This window comes from Pipra filicauda, unplaced genomic scaffold (assembly GCF_003945595.2).
Source record: "Pipra filicauda isolate LSUMZ 115617 unplaced genomic scaffold, ASM394559v2 scaffold1_size10287979_pilon, whole genome shotgun sequence".
NCBI lineage: Eukaryota > Metazoa > Chordata > Aves > Passeriformes > Pipridae > Pipra > Pipra filicauda.
This window is the reverse complement of record NW_024104310.1, coordinates 4,911,838-4,935,577: the sequence shown is the minus strand read 5'-3', so window position 1 is coordinate 4,935,577 and position 23,740 is coordinate 4,911,838. Positions and strand designations below refer to the sequence as shown.

Sequence of the window (23,740 nt, the reverse complement as noted above, 5' to 3'; positions counted from 1 at the left end):
CCGCTGCCCTCCCCGCCCGCCCACGTGTTCTGCCGGCACCCCGCTGTAGGGCGGGGCTTCCGCGTCCGGGTCGCGGCGGTGCCGAGAGGCGGTGCCGGCGCGGCGGGGCTGGGGGACACCATGGCCTTGCGGTGGTGGTGGTGGTGGCGGCGGTGCGGCGCCTCGTCCCGCCGGGCGCCGCCGCTCGGCTCCGTGCCGCGCCCCGGCCCCCGCGCCCCGCCGGCCCCCAGCGCGGTGAGTGCGGCGGGCGCCGGGAGGTCACGGAATGAATGGGGCAGGGGGCCCGGGCGGGGCGCGGGGCCGGGCGGTCACCCCGCGGCCGCCGCGCCTTCGCCGTTCCGCAGCCTCCCGACCGGGAAGGGCGAAGGCCCGGAGGCGATTCCCTGCCAGGGGGTCCATGCTAGGGGCAGGAGCGCGCTCGGTGCAAGGTTAAACACTGGGTTAAGGGTTTTCGGGGCAGCGTTGGTTAGTGTGGTGAACCTCGCAGAGCCTTCTCTAGGTGGGAGCAGGGAAAACGGTTCTCATTAGTGTGAGATTTTGAACGCGTTTGTGTGTGAGGCGTAGTGGGAGCAGTTCTCTCGCTGCGTTCGTTTACAGCTTCTTCACAAGGCCAGAGGGCTGTTCTGACCCGCGGTAAAGGGCTCTGGCTGATGTGTCCAGCATCTCGTATGAGCCAGCCATACAGTGTTAAGCAGCGGTGTAAAGGAGGGAGTCTGTGTGTGCCCTCGTCGAAGGAAGATTAGCAAGAGATCAGCTATTTTTTTAACAACAGAACACGGTGAGATGTACGAGAGAGCAACTTACAAAGGTCTCAGCCGTTGGGCTGGACGCTGAAGTCACAGCAGTGAGCTGCAGAGTGTTAGGGTTTCTGTACTTCCCTTGTGTCCTTGCATGGCCTTTTTTCATACGCAAGGAGGATGAAAGGGTGTCCTTGAGCCATTACAGTGCTTTTGTTTCGCTCCCTTTGTCCAAGGAGAGACTTAAATCTACAAACAAGGAGACACTGAGGCCTGAGAAGCAGGTTCTCTAGTCCTAGGTCTTCTTGAGTATTCTTTTGCAGGCTTTTCCGGAGACAGTTTGGTGAACACGTGGATTGCAGTGATTTCAGGCTGGCTCAGCCCAGCACGGCCCCTGAGTCAGCCTGCGTTGGAGGACAGGGCTGGGTCGTCCTGGCCCGACTGCCAGGAGCAGAGCAAAAGCTGTACTCCCTTTCTCAGCTGGACATCATGTACTTGGGACTGTGCCTTCCCTCAGGCTCCTGGGCTATGTCTGCAGGCAGAGATCATTGGAGACATTGCTAGGTTTGGAAGTTAGATTCTGGACATCTAGCAGGGAGATAGGCAGGTGTAGATTATCATAAGCAACAAGCTGAATTGAAATTGCTTCAGGGAAAAACAAGGACATGTTCTTCTGTTAGTGTACTGGTTTACTGAAATAGCTCTTGCCCTTTTCTCTGTGCCTTGACTAGTGCAGTCCAGATTTATCTGCAAGACAGGGAACACTGGAAGATTACACCTTGCACAAGTGCAAAAGCAAGGTTTCGTTAGAGCAGTTTTGGTAATTTAACTGATAAGGCTCCTGGGTTGGTCCTGCAAGGGGAGAAAGTCCAACACTCCTGAGCGGAAGAGTCAGTTTAATGTGTCTGTTGGCACATTCTCTCGTTATCACTCATGTGATATGGAAGGAGATTATGAGACTCCCTTTGATGCAGGGTTGTTAAAATGGAGAAATAGAGTAGTGCTGATGAACAGATACATGTTTTTTATAGTGAATGTTTTCTGTCAGTTTAAAGCTCTAATAAATTAACCCTGGTTTTATTTTGTACAGATGTGTCACTTTACCCAAAGAAGTTCAGCTTTGTCGTTTCCAAAAATATGTAATGTATTTTGGCGGTAAGTTGGAGAGTCATATTGTTATGTAATGGGTAAAGACACCGTTGTTGGGTGAACTGAGTAGTTATACCTGTGAGCTATAAACTTTGCTCGCTCTAATACGTAGTTGGATAATTCTGTGTAGACTGTTGCTGTGGTGCTGAGTCTGAATCCAAGTCCTCTGTCCTTGAGAGTAGCAGGCAAAGCAGGTATGCTGCAAGAGAATATACATGGTTCACTTTGGAAAAGGAAATATAATAAGAAACATAAACTTCAGCTCCAGGAAACAAAAAAAGTAAATCAGGCGTACGCTTGATGCATACAGGTAGAGCTTCCCCCCTTTCCTGATGAACATTCATAGCATCCTCATGCTACATGGAAGTATTGATTTAATTTATAATGTAACTGGGTGTGCAAATGAGAAAATTTCAAATCCAGTTCAGGAATATTTTTCCAGGAGTTTACAAGAGAGGGAAGAAATTAACAGAATACTTATATTACGGGAAGATAAAGGCTTTATCTCCAATCATAGGCTATACTATATGTAGTGTCTTCAAAAGGAGTACATTGAGAGAAATGTAGTTCTATGTGTCTCAGAAGACTTCTGTAATCTGTTAAGGCTGGGGGGGAGGGTGTTCCTGTTTGCCAAAGGCGCTTTGCCAGCTCCTAAAAATTTATGATCACCAGTATGTAGCTGTGCTGTGCTTACACCTTACTATCTGGCTGAAAAGAATGTATTGATGCCGTCATCTATTTTAACCCTTTGGTTACATCTTGTGTGAGGAAAGAGGAGGAGGAGGAAATGCTTTCAAATGTTTCCGTTTGAGGAATCAGGGAAAGTTTGCTTTTAACAACACTATTGTCTTAAAAAACACTATCACCAGGTTTCATCATACAAGTACATCCCACTTGTGCAGCTGCAGTAAGACAGTTAGTGATGAAAATTACCAAGACCCTTTTCAACTTGGTAGAAAAGACTTGAAGAATCTCTATGAAGATATTAAAAAGGTAAGGGATTTTGGTGACTATTCTGGGATGTTGCAATGATTGTTTTTAATACCAACCATCAACTTGGATGACACTTATTGAAAGAATATTATTTATGTTTATGAACAAATGTCTGAAGCTTAAACTGAAGGCAAAAGGAGCATTTCTGATATTTTATAGAACCAGAATGCAATTTTTTTTCTCCTGATTTGCAGTGATGAAATACCTTTATGTTTCAGATTGCTCATAGTAATTTTAAAAACAATTTCAGCTTACACTGGGTGGAATGAACGCAGGCAATAACCTTTTACACGCATATTGTTTTACTTACACTAAACAGATTGACTTTGTGACTTCTATGCTGAAACGTTCTTGTCCTTTATGTAGGAATTACTTGTTTCTGCAGCAGAACTTAAGGAAATGTGTGATTATTACTTTGATGGGAAAGGAAAGGCTTTTCGACCCATGATTGTGGTGCTAATGGCTCGGGCTTGCAACATTCACCATAATAATTCCAAGTGAGTTGGTCACTTTTAGATATATTAATCATACTTGAAAGTTATAATTCTTGTGTTTCTAAAAAATATGTCTAGTAACTTTATGAAAATAAAACGCTCCTCAGTAAAACCTGAATTTAAGTTCCATCTTGAAGCTATATTTTTGTAGTTACCAGTGCAAAAGGAACTGCTGGATTTATTACATTTTTCCATGTATAAAATTGTGGACTGCACTTGTAACTGGTAATGGATAAATAATGTTGCCAAATTACGATATTTGTAAGGCTTTTAGTCAGTTCTAGCTTCTTGCGTAAATGCTTTATTAGAAACTAAATGAACTTCCTTAAAAGTATTTTCATTTGTAACCATTCCTGTTCCTATTAAGCTCTTGTTACAGGTAAGAACTTTGCTGCGAGAACAGACTCTCATAGGCTTTTTCAGTAATTATGCAGAAAAGCCATTAAGCAATTGGTATGATTATATTCAAAGCTGTGAGACGTTCAAAACAGTCAGGAGGGTTTTTTCACCCTCTAGGAGCAAGTTTCTATACTATAATGTAAGATTCTAAGCTTAGAGCTGGTGTAATCCTTATGAGCTTGTCTTTTGAAAGCAGTTTTAACTGAGCAGAACATCGTGCTCGCCTATACTCTCTGTCACTCCTTGCTCTGGCTCACAGCAAATGCTTCTCTCCGCACGTTCCTATCAGTTGCTGTGTTTGCATTTTGAGGAAAGACGTTGGCTGGAGTGTTCTCTGCTACACTGTTCCAGCTACACTTCCAGTCTTGCCTTGTATAGAATTTCAGATAACAAATCTTTGGTCCCTTTCCAGAAGTATTTCTAGACTAATTCGTCACTGTTACAGGGGATTTCTCTGAGCTCTTGTATCAACTTTCCAGTAGTAGTAGTTTAATGCCTTGTTGGACTTGATTACTACCTCAGAGCATGGCATATATTTTGCTGTTTTATGGTACCTCTCCCTGAATACCCCCTCCTATGTGAATATAGTTTCAAAGGAGAAAGCAAAACCTAGTTGGCAGTGTCCTGTCCTGTGTGTGCCAATTCCCCCTGTTTTGCAAAAACGTTGTCCAGGATTAGTGAACTTTGCTTCAGTTTGATTCTGTTCTCCATTCAGGACTGCTCTATATCATTGTCTTAGAGATAGCAAACAGAATAATGTTGGTTGTGAAACTCCTCAGGGATGTCCTTTGTCACAGCACTGATTGGCTTAATATTTTCGTGAGTGATCTTGACCTGAAAAACAGGAGCATAATGATGGCACTTTCTGATGACAAAACCATTCTTGATGATCAGCCATCCATGCTGAAATGTAAGGAAGCACAATAAACCAAAAATTTCTGCTTGAGCTTGCAGGCTTATGTGTGTCCCATTAGGGCATAACTCCATTGTGGTTTGCAGTCACCTTCTCTATGAAAAATCTTAAAGTTATCCTAGCGTGTGTCAACCCTAGTATATCCAGTATAAAACACTTTCTAAAATCATCAGATTCAGTGTCAGATCCCTGTGTTCAGAAGAAGTCCAGTTAGCTTCAGGCATGAACTGCAGAGATAATTAGGGAGAATGAAGACTTGTGGTCTGCAAATATATCAGGAACGGGGTGAAAGAGCTATTAAGACAAAGACTTCTATTGCTAAGAGGATGGAAACTTAGGAGACTTTTAACAGCTGGGGCAGTGAGTTTTTAGAGCATCTTTCTAGTCAGAATAACAGTAAAAAAATAGTTTTATCTCATTCTAGTGTGTAGCATGAGGAGCTTATGAACGAAATTATGCTTGCAATACTGAGAAGGCTGGAACTGATGTCATATAGCGTGGGAGTTGAAGAGTGAATCAAAGAGAAATAGTGGTAGAAAGACTGAATTTGCCTTTGTGCTCAAAACATATTTGCTGTTTTCTGGCATATGTATATGTTCAAGGACATATTTTTGTCCACGTGTCTCGAAACCGTCAAGACCAGTTTTGAGACCTGCCCTATGCCAGTGAGAAAGTGTGATCTCTGAGTTCAAGTGACACATATGCCTGGGGCAGGTGTTTGCTTTGCGGTAGCCAGCCCTCAGCATAAGTCCTCTGATTTATACGTGCTTGTGTCATTTGGCAGCTTTTGTACATCTGTTGCAGTTCGGTGTTTTAAAAGCCTCCTCGATAATCTGAATGTTCCTTGTATAAACCAGACTGAGTCACTATCCCTGATATGTTGCTTCTAAAATGAAAGTCTGAGTGGGGAGAACAAATGTTTCACCAAAGAAATATAATGAAATCTCAGGGTATTTACCTTCCTCTTCTTTGCCTCTTGCCAATTTCTCTAAGCCTGTGATTGTAATTAAATATCACATATGTTGGTACAAGTCTTCACTGTACTGCTCTTTGGTTCATGCATGATGACCGATGTTTTTTGAGAGTTGGCTGGGCCATGCCCAAAGAATGTACGTTCATACTGTGGATACCCACTTCCTGTGAGCTAATGAAGTTTTATGGGCATTTTCTTCTCTTTTGCTTTCAAGCTTCTCGAAGCAGGCTGTGTTACACCTGCTCTGTATACATATATACTTCCAGTTCACACTGATACTGGTTTCATTATTGTTGTTTCTTAAAGCAGCATTGTTTCCAGGTGATGAATTGTTCTTCCAACTTATTAATGTTTGTAAGGAAAATTGTATATGTAGAGAAGGAAACACTGTGTATTTGTAAGTCTGCTACTCTCTCTGTACACCCTAGGGGAAAAATACTTGCCTTTCATTCTGCTTCTCACAACACTTTTTTAAGATGTTTTTCCTCTTTCAACTTGTCGTTTCCCTTAAAGTATTTTGTCATTCTGTTCCTCAGTTAATATTGATTCTTCTCCCAGACTTGTTTTATTTTGTTGAAGCTTTGGTTCCCACACATGTAGTCAAAGACACTGACTGCAGTGTCTGTAGACTTGCAGAGTGAACCAATATCCTGTGCTGTTCATCCCTAGCATTTTTCTTTTTTTTATCCCGCTTCTGGGGTTTGTGTTACTGATGTTGAGCTTCTGCTTCATCTTGGTGCCATTCTGAACTGTCATATAACTTGCTAGACCCAGCATGCTTTTGCCTGCTCTTTCATTTGTTGGGGTTATTTTTTTTCTTCTTTTGTGCTATACTTGTATAAAAGGAATACTTTGCTTTGTTTGGCTGTTACAATAAAAGGACTCAACTTAGTAAGGTTATAGGTCCTGATCTTAGGAGGCAGTGCAGAGAGACCTCTTTGTCTTCACAGAGTCCCACCAGAGTAACTGAGATTTCTCAGGAGAATGGAGTGGAATGCCCAGATATCTCTGCTTACAGGTTAGGTGACATGATCATTTCTGTTGAGATTTGAGGCAGGCGAAGTAATTAGAATACCCTCAGCAAGTTAACTGTTTTTCTAGAGTGAGGTCACTTTATTGTAGTCATAATAAGGAAAATGACAGTTTTAATAAAGAATTATCTGAACTATTATCAAAAATATAAGTGGCTGAAGCACTCAGATAGTTCTGTGTTGGTATGTTGTTTGTTTTCTCTTGAAGTTCTAAGTGCCAGAAGTCCAAGTCCCTTGGGCAGTGGCTTTTTGCTTATTGATAGCAACTAAGCTATGTGTGAGTGAGAATTGTTGTAAATAGTTTAAGCTGAGGTCATACAAACCCTCAATTTCACGCATCCGCTGGCATTTCTTCACATACCTGTGTGCAGAATTTCACAGAATTACCACTTAGCTTGACAGGAGCTGTTTCTGTTTAGAGTGTATTCTCCAAAGGTGTTTGCAAATAAGAGTTTTTATTTCTATTTCTGCAACCAAAATGAGAGAGACAAAAAAGAAAGGACCAAAGAAGTACAGAGACATCTCAAGAGAGAAAATAGGAGGGGGAAAGGGAAGTAAATTCATTAGAATAGTGTGAGAAACATTTCTATATAATGACCTGGCTAAACTCGATAGAATAATATTTCCTAAAGATATGAGGACCTGCCAGCAACCCTAGTCCTCTTTCACTCCCCCAGATGGTGGTTGTCAGAAGCCTGTACTCTGCTGGTTTTCAGCTGCTGTGCAACTTGCTGCCATACTAACACATACATTATTTGTGCTTCTCCTAGTTTGTAGTGCCCTCCATGTCACAGACTGTGTTTCTGTAATGGTTGTTTCAGCCACAGGGGCTTAACAGCAGAAATGTACTTGGAGATATGTGGTTATAACACAGAAATTTTGCAAGTTCTCTTGCAATTTCCTATCTTTAAACTGGCAAAATATTTACTTACTAGCAAACACATTGCAAAGCTCTTTGTTTCAGAGTGTGAATACTGGTTTGCATCATTTTGAGTTCCCCCCTCACTGTCTGGGGGGGGGTTGTCTTTTTTGAAGAGGGATATTTGTAGGGAAAGATGTGTTTGGATTTTTTTTAACCTATAAGTTGAGCCTTGGTCTTGTTCAGTATACATGAAATAAGTCCTGTAATGAAAAACACCTCAAGGTACTGTAAGTCTATAGAACCTTATCACAGAATCAAGCAGGGGAGGTCCTCCTGAAAAACAGAACATGCTCAAGGACTTAAAATTTAATATATTGCATGTGTAAAAAGATAAACTTACAGTTGTACAAAAAAAATTATATGAGTACGTATCATCTTGGGGTGTCTTTACTTTGAGAATGACCTAAAAATGGCATCTTTCCACTTACTGGGTAAGTGCGGGCCCAGTTATCTATTGACTTGAGTTACTGCCACTTTTTGCTTTTGTCTTGCAGGCAAAGCTGAATGAAAAATGGCAGGGAATGAGAAGGATCCTCTTTCTTGTGTGTTTTCCCCTAAAATAGGCATGCTCTGATTCAGAATTACTCTCACAAGATGCTCGTAGGAAACTATTGCAGATTTTTTTTGCCAGCAACGGAAAGAATCTTGGTTGAGACGTTATGGAAATAGTAGTTTAAAAAAAGCTTTCAGATTAAATTATCACATTTGATATAACATTCTGGAAACCAGACACACGAACCATTAGCATTCCTGTGCCATTTTTAGTCATTGTCAGAGATGACATGCACTAAAATGCAGAACTTTTCAAAACCTGCTTTTGAAATATCTGGTTTTGTACTGTCTTCATACTACTGAAAGATTTTGGTGTGTCGGTTGAGTGTTGCCATTTACTGCTGCTTCCCAGCAGGAAGTCCAGTCTGCTGACATTATTAATGAAAAAGGGAATCCCCAAAAGGAGACCAGTGCATGAAAGAGGCTGGAGACCTTTACAGTTTTTTGAAGGTAAGTTTTCTCCTACTTAGTAAGAATAGTTTATTTTGGAAAACTATTTACACTGAACTAGCATTTGACTAAATTATTACTCCACAGTAAAACTTGCCTTCAAACCACCATGAAGGTTTCCAGCTCTTATTTTCTGTTGTGTAAAAGCCACATTTTCAGAGCCTGGGAGCTATGCATTCATCCTGCTATTGTTCAGGATGTAAAACTCCCACTGAGAGCAATGCAGAATTCTGTGTAGAGGTAGGTGTCAGCACACTGCAAGATGTTCTTCCCTTTTGTGATTAATCACTACATTTTAATAGACATAGGCAGTGCAGGAAGGTTTTAAATTCCCTACAGCTGAGCTGGAATTATTGTCTTTTGTTTCAGTTCTTTTTCTGTTCTGCTGGAAAATAGTGTGATTTTCTGTGTTGTCTGTATACCAGAAGTAGGGTATCTATATATCAGAAGTAATTTTTTCTTTTGTTGATTTTTTTGGTTTTTGGGTTTTTGTTGGTGTTTTATGTCCATGTGGACTTGTTACAGCTATGAGACAAAGCTGGCTGGGATAGCCATTTCTGGGATTCTGCATGTAACCCGTGATGAAAAGAGGTAGAAAAAAAGATGGTACAGAACAAGATAGTGGCAGTTGGATACTGGGGTAGATGGTCCTTGATGAGAGCTAGGTAGGCTCTTTTATGCTAATTTTGCCAGTCTTGTTCCCTAGATATTTGCTTCTATATTGTTCCATTACCTTCTTTTCACTTAGTTTAAAAAATAAAGTAGGTGTGAACTACTGAGAGTTGACTCATCAGTGTTAGATTATCCCAAAGGCTGAATTCCAGTAAGTGTTAGGTAGTTGGTGTTTACAGTCCTAAAGTGATTGCGGTATAATTCCAGTTAAGTCCTTAGGCTTTTGAAGAACCTCTGAGGTTTTAAGGTAATCAGATAACATAAAGGATAAGATCCATGAGTTATGTCTTTCAGATGTAGAATACAGGTTTCTGTGCCTTCTGATCTCTCCAGCTTGCTGGTTAGTAGAGTTATCTAGCTTTGGAGTTTGTGATGCTGGTTAATAGGTAGAGCAATACAGAGATAAGGAAAACTTTAAACTCATCTACAAAGATACCTGGCATTCTTTTCTCTGCTGTTTTCCATCTCCTTGAAACCAAGCGTCCTTGATGCTGTGCTATTTATCGCAATCTGGATTTAGAGGGATTAGAGTCAATAATGAAGGAGTTTTGCTGTACTGTTAATGCAGCAAGGTAGAAATAGGCCTTTAATAAGGATGGAAACATCCTATTGCACTTACTGTATTAATGTGATGTTAACTTCTCTTGTCTTCCCAATTCCAGGTTTGAAAATGGGGTTCAGACCACAGAAAAGCTGCGACAGCTGTTTTCAGAAAAACATTTTTTAGTTTTAGTAGGGATTTCTTTTAGTGTATTGCACGATATGTAACTGATTTAATTGTTTGACAGTTCTTGTTTTTTATTTTAGGGAGGTGCAAGCAAGCCAGCGCTCTGTGGCCATAATTGCTGAGATGATCCACACAGCCAGTCTAGTTCATGATGATGTTATTGATGATGCAAATTCTCGCAGAGGAAAAAGGACACTTAATCAAATCTGGGGAGAGAGGAAGGTGAGTTTGCTAATAAGTGCAAGACTTGCCTTTGAATTTCAGCAAAGCACAAACACCTAGAGTTTTGTAAAGTTACTATCCCTAGGTCTTGGGATATGCTGGAAAAAGTATGAAAAGGTGTACACAGTTTGTGGGTGAGACAAATGTGTGTTCCTTTTCTGAACTGTTGAAAACATTAGATAATGAGTGATTGTAGTGTGTAGTGTTGAGCCTGTTCAGCCTCGAGAAGAGATGACTGAGAGGGGACCTCATCAGTGTCTATAAGTATCGGAAGGGAGGGTGTCCAGAGGACGGAGCCAGGCTCTGCTCAGTGGTGCCAAGCAATGGGACAAGAGCCACAGGGCAGAAACACGCACAGGAAGTTCCACCTGAACATGAGGAAGAACTTCTTTACCGTGCAGTGACTTCTTTACCACACTGGAACAGGTTGCCCAGAGAGGTTGTAAAGTCTCCCTCGCTGGAGAGATTCAGGAACTGTCTGGACACAGTTCTGTGCCATGTGCTCTAGGATGACCCTGCTTGAGCAGGGAGGTTGGACCAGATGACCGTGTAGTCCCTTCTGGCCTGACCCATTCTGTGATTCTTACTGGTTTTACATTCCCTATGCCATTGTCTGCAGTGCTATTGGAACACCTTGAACTTGTACCTCATCTTGAACACTGTATATTAGTCTGATCAGTAGTGAAAACAAAAGTGTTTTCAGTCAGCAGGAAATTTTTTTTGAGAGTGGTGTTTCTTCATAGCACATTACAAGGAAGGTCTTAATCAGAAAATGCAAGGAAGGAAATACACTGCTGACGCACCAGAACTTACGGCAATTCAGAGTTCACGTGGTGTGGCAGTCACAACAGAATGGTCAAATAGAGAATTAATGTTCAAAAAAAACTTCATAGGCAAACAAATGTTCAGGTATTGCATACAGGGAGGACAGAGCTTATATAGAAAAATACAAACAACACTATAAGATTCAAAAATTATTCGGACTTCAATATTTGGTGATCTTCTGGTTTTTCTGTTACAATGAGATATTTGTGCTTTATGCAGGAAAGTTACGTGATGTGAGTAGATTTGCCAAATAAAGGAAATTGTATCATCTCTGCTAACACTGGAAAAGACTTAAGAGTTTGTTTTGTTTTTTTTATTCTTAGGCTGTTCTAGCTGGTGACTTCATCCTCTCAGCTGCTTCTGTAGCTTTAGCCCGAATTGGAAATACTACTATCGTCTCTGTTCTAACTCAGGTGATTGAAGATCTGGTGCGTGGTAAGGTCTTTTTCTATTTATTCTTCAGATTTGCTTGCCTAAGCAGTAAACCCATAAATAAAACCACCCATCTGTGCATCTTTTTAGGTGAATTCCTCCAGTTGGGTTCCAAGGAAAACGAGAATGAGAGATTTGCTCACTACCTCGAGAAGACTTTTAAGAAGACTGCGAGTCTTATAGCAAACAGTTGTAAAGCAGTATGTACGTCTGTCTCTTCTCAAGTTAACACACCATACTGTGAGCTTCACAGTTAAACTCCCAGTTATTGCTGTTTTCTCTGGAGACCCTCCAAAGCAAACCCTTTAAATGGTATTCAGCCGGAATGTGAATGGGTTTGAGACTGTGAATATTATCACAATTCAGCTGTGTAGCCTCCAATATCGTTTTGCACTTTTTCTTTTCTGTTTTTTATTCATACACGGATTTATTGTTATCCTCACTTGACTCAAAATAAGGATCACAGTGGCAGCCTTTAATTTATGAAATTCTCCAACCTTGAGGCAGTAGTTTTCGTCTCAGTTGATCATTCTTGAGCCTATAATTTGATTTTAAGTCATCTTTGGCATCTGTCCCTACTCATTGGTAGTGAGACCTTAAATGATAACAGTGGGAAGAAACAATTAATTGTTTATACTGTAGACCATATTGTGAAAGAACAGAAGCATGTACATGATTTGTCTGTGGGTTTTAATTATCAATTGCTATATCCAATTCTATCTGTAATTCAGTTCTGTTACTTGATTACAAAAAGATCCAACTCAAGATTATGTTCTTATTCAGAAATACATGTTTAGTTTTAGTGCAGAAAATGGAGAAGGTGGGCAGTAATCTTACCCCAAGAGAGTTTTTTTTTTTTTTAATTAAAGGCAGTAGATTGGTGTATTCTGGTGTATTCCATAGCAAGAGGGAGTTCTAAGAGAATTAGACTAAAAATCTGTGCTGATGTTAATCATCTTGTTTTGTTCTCAGAGAACTGGTACATTTGTGCAACAGACAGCAGTGGAAAATTGCTTCTATCAAAAGGATCACACAGAATGAGAGACATGGATTTTATAGGGAGGGAAAATGTCTTTCATTCTAGTTGGAGGAAAGAAATTAAATCTTTTGGATTGTTCATATTAATGGCAGTATGGCCCTGGCAAGAATTTTCTTTGCAAGTCTTTTATATCAGTGGGCACCTGGACTTGTAAAGAGCATCACATTATTCTGCTATCCTAGTAAAAACATACATGTTTTTCTGTTCACTTTGACAGTCTCTCTAAAATCATCTTTGCAGATAGAAGAAATCACCTTCCCGCTGAGTGAATTCTCCTTATAAATGTGCTAATTTGAGCTTTTTCCTTTTCCTGACTAGCAAGAGTTAAGGCTTTAAGCACTCCTCTCAAGATAGAGACTGTAATGCTGGAGGGTGGTGTTTGGCTGCTTTTCTTCTAGTGGCTGGTCTGAGTTGTTCCATTGCTGAATTGCTGGAATTTTATATGCTGTAAGATTTGTGTTATAAAGGAAAGCCGAGTGAGAGGACTGTCTTCACGGCAAAACCATACTTACTGCACAGAGCAGTAATGAGTTGTATGTGTATGTCTCCCTCAGTTTCTTTCTGCATGGATTAGGAGAGGTCCATTGATAGCAGTGAAAAGGGAACTTTTTTTGTTTGAGATTTGGAGGTTTTTTGGTGTGTTTGGGTTTTGACACATTTTTGTTCAGATGACTTTGACTACTAAGGAAATGGATGGAATCAGAATGGAGATCTGTTTTCTGTAGTGAAAATTATCCAGATCATCAGTTCTAGCTTGAAATTCAGTTAGGGAATCAAGAGTATTCATATTTTGTTTTTAGGGACAAAGCTAAGGAAAGAGATTATTGGTTTTCAGAACATCAGTTACAACCAGGCTAGTGTGCCATTAAAAGCAGTTCAGTTCCTGTTAATGATATGGAAAAACTGATTTGTTGCTGTGCATAAATAAAATAAAAGTATTAACTGGAAAGAAGATGTCAAACAAGTTCAGATGGCATCTTAGCATTCTACATTCTTAGAGACGGAAGAGTAGAGTATTCCTGGAAAAATGTCTAAGCAAGATTATAGAGTCTGTCAACACCAGTCTAGTTCACTGTATTAGATACCTTCTGCACTGCCAAAGCATTACTGCATTTAAATCAAAGTCCTTTAAGTTAGCAAAATACTTTTTTTATAGACAGAATAGTCTGTTCAAGATGTTAGAGCCATCCCAGTCTCCAGTTTATTTCTGCATGGCAGAATGTTACAAAGTTTCAGTCAAAGTAATAAATTGCAAAAGGAAATGGTGGCAGATGGCCCAGACGGTCATTGAAGCCTTAGTTACTGAAAGGCATTTTTCAAAGAAACACGAGAGGTGACTTTGGTTCAAGAATTCAGAAACAATAAAGCTGAAGTGGAATTTCTGTTTAGTCATCAGGCAAGCTGGAGATGGCAAAATAACTTAAGCAGGTTCTCTTTCTTTTTTTACCCTGCTATAATGTGAATTCCTAAGACCGTTTATATTTTGCACAGCATACTTTCAGAAGAGGGATTAAATCATGCTTGCTTTGAGATAAGTGGAAAGTTGCACTTGACGTTCTTGATTTCTGTATTAGGAGAAAGCATGCAGCCTCCTTGTGTGAGGCAAGGCTGTGTGTGGAAGGTCTGCCTTAGGGACCGAAGAAAACAAATAGTCTGCAGCTCTGGATCTACCTGTGAGCTCCTGCTGTAACTAGTTCATCGTTTAGTGTGTGCACAGGGCTCCATCAGAAAACCTAAAACAGTGTGGAACTGGTGTCTAAGAAAATAAGACCTCTGATCCCCACCAGCAGAATTGGTCCCCCTAGCCCAGTTAAGCACACAGACTGCAATAATGGCCAATGACAGATTTCTGTAAAAGTACAATTCTTCATAAACAGGTATTTGGTTAGCATGTTAAAATGTTAGTTACTTGAGAAAAGGTCAAATGCATGAAAATGCAGGTTCAGGACAAGATAGTTGTCTGCAGTGTGGGGGGGGTTCTGCTGGGTAGTCATCTCCCTCTCCCAGGAGGCCCTCACCACCCCCTTGGCAGGAGCAGTTACAAAAAGGGATTTGAAGATCCTGGAGGAAGTAAGGATGTACCCGCAGCAGGGAGGGACAGGCACACTGGGTGCATCGCTGCCAGCATGGCCAGCACATCCAGGGCAGGGACTGTTCTCTGTCCAGCATGTGTGAGACCACAGGGCTGGGCTCCCTCTTCCAGGACAGACATGGACACTGTGGAGTGAGTTCAGCAAAGGGCCACTGTGATGGCAGGGACTGGAGCAGATGATATGCCAAGAGCTGGTTTTAGTCTGGAGCAGAGAAGGAAAGAAGAAGGAAAATTGGAGGGCGCAGAGAGGATGGAGAGATGTGCAGTGAAAGGACAAGTTCATGGAAAAATTCAGTTGGCTCTTAGGAAAAATTTCTCTATGAGGTTGGTCAAACGCTGCAACAGGTCGCCCAGACAGAGTGTGGGATTTTTCATCCTTGGAGTTGCTCAGAAGTCAACTGGGCACAGCCCTGAGAAACCTGATCTAACTGTGAAGTAGAGTGCTTTGAGCAGACGACTGGACCAAATAACTTTCAGAGTTCCCCTCCAGCCTAAACTATTCTGTGATTCTACTGGAAAGAAGGAACAGCTCTCTTGTCTAGAAGAACAGCAGTGGATGAGCCATGAATGAGAAGGCAGGAACCTGACTGCTTCTAGTGATGGGCACGGAGGAGAAAGTCTCGAAAAGGGGAAGATTTTAGAGGCTTTTCCTTTTCAGAAATCTAGGAGTGCAAGAACAAACATCTCTTGTACTGTTTATACAAGCATATCCTGGCACAGCAGCAGGTTTTCCTCTGTGACCTGCAGGGCACCGGTAGAAATGTGCAAGTGCTTTCAACACCAGCTGCCATATTGTCACATATTAAATATCAGAGCGGGACCTATCTACCCAGAGCTGATTATATATTTTACAGATGTAAAATTCAGTAAAGAGGCAAGATTGATTCACAGTCTCTCATATAACATACTAGAAACAACTTTTTATTGCAAAAAGTGTGTTTGAAATAATACCGAGCAGATTTGACTTGCTTTATTGAATTTAGAGGACATTTCTAAAGAATTTGTTCCACCTGGTATTAGGATTTTTCATCATGATTTAGTGGAGAACAGGTCTGAATTCTTACAAGATTAAATTTGTCATCAACAAGTCATATCTATTAGGGGAGCTACAGAATGTTTTTAAGGGATGAGCTTTATAATTTAAACATGTCATTGCATTGACTTGGTTCCCTGATTTGTATTTGCAAATGCATGCTATTATCCCAGTATGGCTTCAGTTAAACTTCATCTGGGATTGACAAGCTGCCTGGCTGCATCCTGGTGAGTGTCCAGGTGGGGGCAATAATCTACAAGAGCATTTTGAGAAATTGCATCCTGAAGGAACTCCCTGGTAGACATGACCCAGCCATGTTGCAGGTTTATGGTCATGGTTAGAGGGTTGCTCACTTGAGGATGACTGGCAAATCAATCTCCTGGATTTTGTCTTTTTGTTTGTCTTTCTTTTTGTATATGAACAAGAAATGTTCATAACCTGAACAGGAGCTATGGCAGTCTTCTCTTGCAAAGATGCAAGAGTTAATTGTGCATTGATGAATATTTCTTGTGTTATATTCTGTACCTAAGAGTTGTTTTTTGCATGTACATACACTGGTGGGATTCTTTGTATAGGTGATATCTGTGTCCCTTGAAAACTGTCCACCAACAGGAGTAGCTCTGTTCTTTCTGACTTTTCAAATTAAATGAGGAAGCTCCTCTCTTTACACGGCACTTCCTCTCCACCTCTGCCAACTAGTGCCCGTTCTGATCCTTTGCCATTCATTCACCAGGATTTTGTTCTACTGAAATCCATATTTTACTCCTCCACATGACATGAAATGTGGTGGTAGGTAAAGATTTTATTGAAACAGGGTAGATGCAGTCCCCCTGCCTTGCGGATATGATGTGATTTATATTCCAGAAGCAACCAGAAGTTTGCTAGGCATGGTACAGCAGTATATGTTAGATCTCTGGGGCAAATACCACCATTTAAGAGACAAGTACCAAAAGGAGGATAAAAGGGCAAAATACTCTAGTATGATAGTCTCTAGCAACATCTATTTAAATATCTCATATTTGCAGTTCACTGTTTAATAGCCTTCAGGATTTTGTATGATTATTAGACATAAGTAGTACTATTTTCCTGCTATACTGTCCTCCTCTTTTAAATAAAATTGGGAAATGTGAGATGCTGTTAATGCCTTAGGCATCCAGATTCCTCTGGGTTTTAGTTATTATCCATAGATTCTGATGCTCAGTTATGAAGTGCACTGATGCATGAAATAATCTCTAATCTTGTGCCATCACATTTATTAGAATATAATGTTGTTTCTTATTTCCCTCCTCATGTTCACCTTCTAAGCTACTACTGGACTTCCTTCTAATTTGGGGTTGGTTTGGGTGTTGGGGTTTTTTTTATGATCTTTTTTTTTACATAGTCTTAAAGAGGAATTGATATATAAATATATTTGGGTTTTATATATATATATATATTTATACTGTGTGGCTTTCCCAGCATATATTTTTAGTCTTACGTTAAATAAAATGTATTTTCACTCCTTCCATTAGTCACAGCAGATTTGGAATGCCTGCAATAAACCAGGATGGATTTTTGCCCCCTGTTCCTAATTGCTTTATTGAAGGATGAAACAAATCTGAGTATTTAAATATAACCAACTTGATTTTGTGAAGTGTATACTCAATGCTTAAATGCAAAAGCATAAGTGGCCTTACTTTGAGGCAAGATATTAATTCTCAAACCTTAATTTATGTCCTGTATTTTAGTTTTGTGGAGTTTATTCAGTTTATTTCTGTCTCTCAGATAGCTGATTTCTTTATCTGTACTCAATTAAAATGTTTCGTCTCAGTTTAGTGATACTTTTGCCAGCTTGGTATGCTGTCTTTTCTTTCCACTAATTATCCCTCAGTACCTTTGCCTGCAAACTAATTAACTCATCTTCCTGAGCAAGTCAGTTACAGTTAACATAACCTTAAAAATAATCTTCCTTATCTCAACTGCCCCTGTACTAGGTTCAACACGTCCAGCTTTGTGATCTTTTATGAGACATGTAATGTCCATTTATCTGTTGTCTGACCTCCAATTGTCCCCTAGCTGATTTATGTATGTAATAAATTTAATTTCCCCATCACTGGACTGTGTACAACCACTAGCCTGCATGTGCAGTGCATCCACATCTCCTCTCTTTATCCCTGCATTATAATTTTTAAGTATAATAAATATTTAATAAAGCTAATCTCTTTCCAGACCAGACTTGAATATAGTTTTAATATCACACTGCTTTTCAGCCTTGTTTCCTAGTAAGCTTGGTTCATTGTGTGTCTCCATGAACAGAGATAAGCAAGAATGTGCCCCTGAGTCAGCTTTTTTTTTTTTTGCCTTTCCCAGATCCCTCCTGCCTGTGCTGGCTATGTCACACCTATGGTGAGGGACTAAAAGTGGATGCTAACTAAAGCTTTCTATTTACTTGGGTTTTTTTGTCTTTTCAGGTTTCAATACTAGGCTGCCCTGATCCCAAAGTTCATGAGATTGCATATCAGTATGGAAAAAATGTTGGCATAGCTTTTCAGGTAGTGCTTTTATTGAACTAAAAGGAATCTAAAGTCTAAAATTCTCCAAACTGCTTTAGAAATCAAAGTGGGCTGTCTTAATCCTTTCTGCAAATCTTCTCTTTAACAAGTATTATTCTGTATTTAGTTCTCATTTTTAAAAAGAAAGTTTCTAAATAATCTGCATATTTATTTTTTTCCCAGCTAATAGATGACGTGCTGGATTTTACATCATGTGCCGACCGTCTGGGGAAACCAACAGCAGCAGATCTCAAGCTTGGATTGGCCACAGGCCCCGTCTTGTTTGCTTGTCGACAGGTAAGTCAACAGGTATCTGCTTCCTCAAAACAGAAAGTGTAAACTGCTCCTCACAGCACACACCCAGGTCCAGCTCAAACACATAAGGCTACAGCATCTGCATCAAGCGGGGCCTGGGCCCATGTGAAAAATCTGTGCATTCAGGATCAGATGGATTCTATGTGCACACACATGTTCTGACAGACTGAGAATCACCTTCCTGCACAGCTCCTCTTTCTATTAGGCCCTTGTAGGTACTCACAGAGTATCTGCATGTTTTATTTAGGTTATTCCTAAGTAGCTTCTTGCTTATGTTCTCTCCTGAGACATCTTGTTCTTCCCAGGCTTGACTGTGTATGTAGGCTTTTTTGCCGGGTTCTGGGCTTTGTATCCATCCTGGGGCCAAGAACTGAAATCCCTGCCTAGCTTTTAGGTGGGTACCTCTATTTACTGGATTTGATATCTTCATCTCTTTGTCTTCAAGTATTATCCAGTTACAAATGTGGGGAAGCTTTCCCTTCTGACAGCTGGATAAGAGAAGGAGTGTCATAAATAAAACAAGTTTAAAATGGGTCAAGATTTTTAGTGCCTTAAAAATTATTTGGAGTTCAAGGAAAACAGGAGTGCAAGCAGCACCAAAAGAAACATTAAAATTGGTGCTAATCCATAAATGGGGAAGAAACTGATTTAATGTGCCTTGCTCAAGTTTCTGGTTCACCAGAGGAAAGAAGATTTGAGACTTAAAAAGTGGTCCCTCCTACCAAACTTCACAGCATCATACAAAAACTGGCACATCTAATTCCAGCAGAGCTCTAGTCAATGATCTCTCAGTGGAACTGCTGAGAGCTTGACATGGGAAAAGTTTTAAATCATTTAAAAAAAACACAAATCCTCAACAACTTTGACATTTACTTCCCCCTCTTTCTTAAAAGAGCCTGGAGTGGGGCGAGGTGGAACATAAGAACGTGTTTGCTTCCTTATACTTAGGGCATTTACGAAGATCCATAACTCAGAAAAGACAGGAAAGCACAGAGTTTGGGCCAATTAACAATGCAGACGAATGCACATTGAGAACAATTTTCTCCATATTCTCAGTCCCTCCCCACGTAATCATCTGGGGGATTCACAAGCATGTTCTTGAATCATTATTTCAGAACTGTTAGTCATCAGCAACTGCAGTCATCTAAAGAACAGTGAGAGACTCAAGCAGAGAAAGAGGATGCAATTGTGAAACAGTTTGGTTTTGTGTGTGCTAAAGTTACAGAGAGAAATGACATACTGCAAATACTCTTGATTTTGGCAGAGAATGGGTAACACTGATTGTCTTGTGGGTGTTGAATATTCCAATTTTTTAAATTAAAACTATTATTAATTTGTTTGGGTTTTCTGTCTCTGACTTTCAAATTCACCTATCTTTTAATTAGCTTTATAAGATAAATTAGTTCATAATATAAAAATAGAAGAAAAGAAAATCTGTCAGTTCTGTTTTAAAATCTTGCTCTTTGTAGGTCAATTTTAAATGTTTTTTCTCATATTTTTCATAGATGGGAAGCATATATTTTTGCATTGAAAGATAACTCAACCATCTTACAAAGTTTTCCACATTAACTTAATTTTCTCTGCTGAAAATTTTTTGCTGTTTTCAAGAAACTGGAAGAACAGCACTACAGACTTAACAGATACATAAACAAGGCATAAGCGCTAAAAAAATGTGGAGCTTTAACAGACACTTGTCTTTGCTGCTTCTGAAAGATGTTTCACCTATTTGTATCTGAGAATAAAAATTCCTGAGCCAGGACTTGAAGACAGTCCAAAATGTAATTGTTAATTATAGGCTGTCTTTTCTCTTCAAATTAATATTACTACTATCCTGCAGACCCCTTCATATAGCTGGTTATCCCTGAGTTGTCTTCTGAAAAACATTCTTTAGTTTTTAACATGCTCTGGGGATCTTTAGTGACAGCTGCCTTTTCTTCTCATTCTCTCCCCTCCCTCTGAAATACATCTTTGTGCATTAGAGTATTAAGGAGAGGCCTTTACAGAAAATAAAAATGTTTATAGCTTGATGTGATACCTATTTATTCAGTATTTAAAGTTAGTTCACTCGGTTAAAAAAAACCCCACCCCATTTATTTCTTAATGAAATACACTAGTATATGCTAATTCTGAAGCCCTTAAACTAGTACAGCTGAAGAATGAGGGTTTATTTTTATTATAAGCATTCCTGTCCAGTGCTTATACACTGCCTGCTAAATCTGCAGAGTGGCTAATAACAGCTTTGCCTTAAAGGTTTGGGGATTTTCTTATCCTTTAGTGCTTAAATATAAAAAGTGATCCTGTATACGTGTGTGAGTCACCAATAAACTTCTAAATGCATCTCCAAGAAGACTTCATGAGTAGTAAGGAAATGTAACAACATTTAGGGATGCTACGTTTCTACCTGAACAAGGTTGTGGAGCTGCAGTTTCAGGACCAAAGGTGTGCTAGGAAAGTGGATCATTGTTTACAAGTGTACGGCAATAAAATCATCTTTCTTTGACTCTAATCCTTTCAAACAAGATGAACCAAGACCTCTTTCCTTTAAAAAGAATTTTTCTGCAGAGTAGGTGTCTTGAATTGTGACCTTACTTTTAGTGAGCACCAGGTTTTTCTGTTTCTAGGCTATCTGAAGAAAGAGCCTGCGTGTTTAGATAAGTAATGCGATTTTGTCACACAACTGACTTGAGTTACCTACTTGATTTGCAGGGAATTGAGCATGGACTGCTAACTACAAATGCTGTGTGACTGAAAACAAAATACCTTATAGTTGCCATTTCTTTCTTATTAAAAAAAAAAAAAAATCAGTCCTGAGCTTTCCACAGGGCAGAGCCTGTGTATATAAAATACCAGCACAACAGAAACTATAAGTGGATATAACAGCTAAACAACAAACCTCTTTTGTTCACTGTTGTACATGGAGGGGGAAGAGGTGCTTCTTTGAGCTGTGCCAACACTAAGCATCATTTGTGATAAAAAAATACCTGAAGCAGATTATACTCCAGGGAGTAGCCACATCAGAAATTACCACAGTAGATTATCTGCTCAACATGATGAAATGGCAGATGCTACCTTTTGCTACCAACTGGCTACAGCCAGCAGAGCCAGACAGTTTAAGTTTAAATGCTTGGGCTGTGCTGTACTGCAGTCCTATGCAGACTGCAAGTATGAACCTAAAGCTATACCCGTAATAACAAGAGTGGCAGGGGAAGAGCTCTGTACTTTGGTGTTGTTTTGACCTTAGCATGGCAGGCAGCTACATGGAAAACAAAAACAGTACAAAAACCTTCTCCCTTTGTGCTTAGTTTCCAGAAATGAATGCTATGATAATGAGGAGATTCAGTAGGCCAGGAGATGTTGAACGTGCTTGGAAATATGTGTTGCAGGTAAGACTGATACCAAATATTTCTGCTTTCCCTACTGAAGTTGGTCTGAAATTCATTGTTTCCGAAGTAAAATAGCAGGGCTGCATTGTCATTTACCTGCTAAGTAGCATGCAATGTACAGTGCCAAGTTAGAACTCTTCAGCTGTCTTACTGGCATAGTGTTTTAGAAGAAATGATAGGTACTGAAGAGCTTTTTTTTCTTTTTTTCCCTCCCATAGCATAAAATCCACATAATAAAAGTAAAAAGCTCATGCATGAACTCAGTTCCTTCAGCTGAGGAGTAGCTGTATCCAACAACTGGTGTAAGTGGCACATCCTTACCAGTCAGTCTTGTAACTGCAGTGCACACCCCCTGAGTTTTAATTGACGCTAGTCTGAAAAGACTGAATAATGATCTGTGCAAAATTAATACCTATTTTTCCAGAATAGCACATTCTTTTGCACATCCCTACTTAGGGCAGGAGGGGAGGGGTTAAACCATTAGTTTCCAATATATTATTAATACCAGTGCTGGTTTTTAAGTATACTTAAATTTAGCGTGGATGAGTTTTAGTATTTTGACACTTTGGGGAAGGTATGTAGGATTCCATGAATATAGAACGAATCCTCTTCCTTTCCCCTGCACAATATAATTAAGCGTTCAGGGTACTGACTGACCTTAAAACCCCTGTACAGTGGGAGAGGCAAAAGGCAGGAGGGAGGCTGATCATTTACCCATTTCCTCTCACTGTCTTTGCACCTCAGAGTGATGGTGTGCAGCAGACAACCTACCTCGCCCAGCGCTACTGCCACGCGGCCACGCGAGAGATCCGCAAACTGCGGCCGTCCCCGGAGAGGGAAGCCCTCGTCCACCTGACAGAAATGGTTCTCATGCGAGACAAGTGAGACAACTCCTTCCACTCGTCCTGGCAGCTACTTACCAGACTGTGCCTACATTTATTTCAAAAGTTATTTGCTTCCAACACAGGCTACCAAAAATTATTTTTTTAAAAAAACCTTTTTTTTTTTTTTTAAAAACAAAAGTTTAAAGTGTTTTACTGCAGGAAGCAATGCAATTCAGAGCAAATCAAACTGTGCTGTAGAATTGTTTTAGTGGGGGGCTGTTGATTGTGGGGGATGGGGAAGATGTTTACATGTCGATGCACAAAGGCCACAATGAGAATAAATATAAATCAGTGTATAAGAACTGAAGTTGTTCCAAATTTCACTTGTTTACACTAATAAACAGAGCATGCATGCACAGGGGCTGGTAAACTCCTGTGAAGAGAGATGGTTTGAATGCTTCCCTGGCTGTTTAACAACAGAAGCAACTGGAATTCTACATATGACACCAGTTTACTATAAGAGACTATATGTAGATTTTAATTGGTTATATACATCAGTGAGTTCCAGTTTGTAATGAAATACAGGTACACTATTGGTGGCTACTTGCTAGCAGTTAACAAGATGCAGAATTTGAGATTGCTGCAGTTCAGATAATGAAAGGCTCAGTATTTCTAACTCACACTAAAACTAAATGATTCACCAGCCAGTCAAACCTGCAACTCCATCCCCCTTCCATCGCTCGTTTATAGAGTATATTCAGTACCCTTCTAGAAGCCTGCTTTGAAGTCCCAGACACATTCCTCTCACAGTAATTATCCAGTACTACCACATTCCTTTTCAGGTTATTTCAGCCACAGAATTTGTAGAACAGGGAGGCACACAATCTCTATCTCTGCCTGTGATGTCTTAACACAATGGCCAAGTTCCTGTTGTGTGTGTTCCCCCTGGGTGCTCTCTGGAGGACACCTCGCTGTCTCTCCTCAGCAGGGCACATCACCAAGCCACACAGAGTTTCCTCAGAGAACTGTAAG

General features: G+C 40.2%; 1 protein-coding gene across 3 annotated transcripts; it reads left to right on the top strand.

Moving 5' to 3' along the window:
• Positions 1-120: 120 nt before the first annotated feature.
• On the top strand, positions 121-23,124 carry PDSS1 (decaprenyl diphosphate synthase subunit 1). 3 transcript variants are annotated; one of them, XM_039380728.1, is made up of 12 exons: positions 121-234; positions 1,828-1,892; positions 2,756-2,879; positions 3,246-3,376; positions 10,093-10,234; positions 11,383-11,494; positions 11,582-11,691; positions 18,106-18,186; positions 18,370-18,483; positions 21,804-21,884; positions 22,103-22,186; positions 22,629-22,714. In XM_039380728.1, the coding sequence occupies exons 1-11, from the start codon at positions 121-123 to the stop codon at positions 22,166-22,168; spliced, it is 1,140 nt and encodes a 379-aa protein (XP_039236662.1). In that variant the 3' UTR covers positions 22,169-22,186; positions 22,629-22,714. The 3 variants fall into 3 exon arrangements, with proteins under 3 accessions (XP_039236662.1, XP_027573256.1, XP_027573258.1); XM_027717455.2 differs by lacking the exon at positions 22,103-22,186 and having other exon boundaries at positions 22,629-23,124; XM_027717457.2 differs by lacking the exons at positions 121-234; positions 1,828-1,892; positions 2,756-2,879; positions 3,246-3,376; positions 22,103-22,186 and adding an exon at positions 8,531-8,613 and having other exon boundaries at positions 22,629-22,894.
• Positions 23,125-23,740: the final 616 nt, after the last annotated feature.

Coding starts and splice junctions, on each gene's coding strand:
- PDSS1 (XM_027717455.2), top strand. CDS start 121: ATGGCCTTGCGGTGGTGGTGGTGGTGGCGGCGGTGCGGCGCCTCGTCC. Junction 2,880..3,245: donor TCTATGAAGATATTAAAAAG/GTAAGGGATTTT, acceptor TCCTTTATGTAG/GAATTACTTGTTTCTGCAGC. Junction 18,484..21,803: donor TCTTGTTTGCTTGTCGACAG/GTAAGTCAACAG, acceptor CTTTGTGCTTAG/TTTCCAGAAATGAATGCTAT.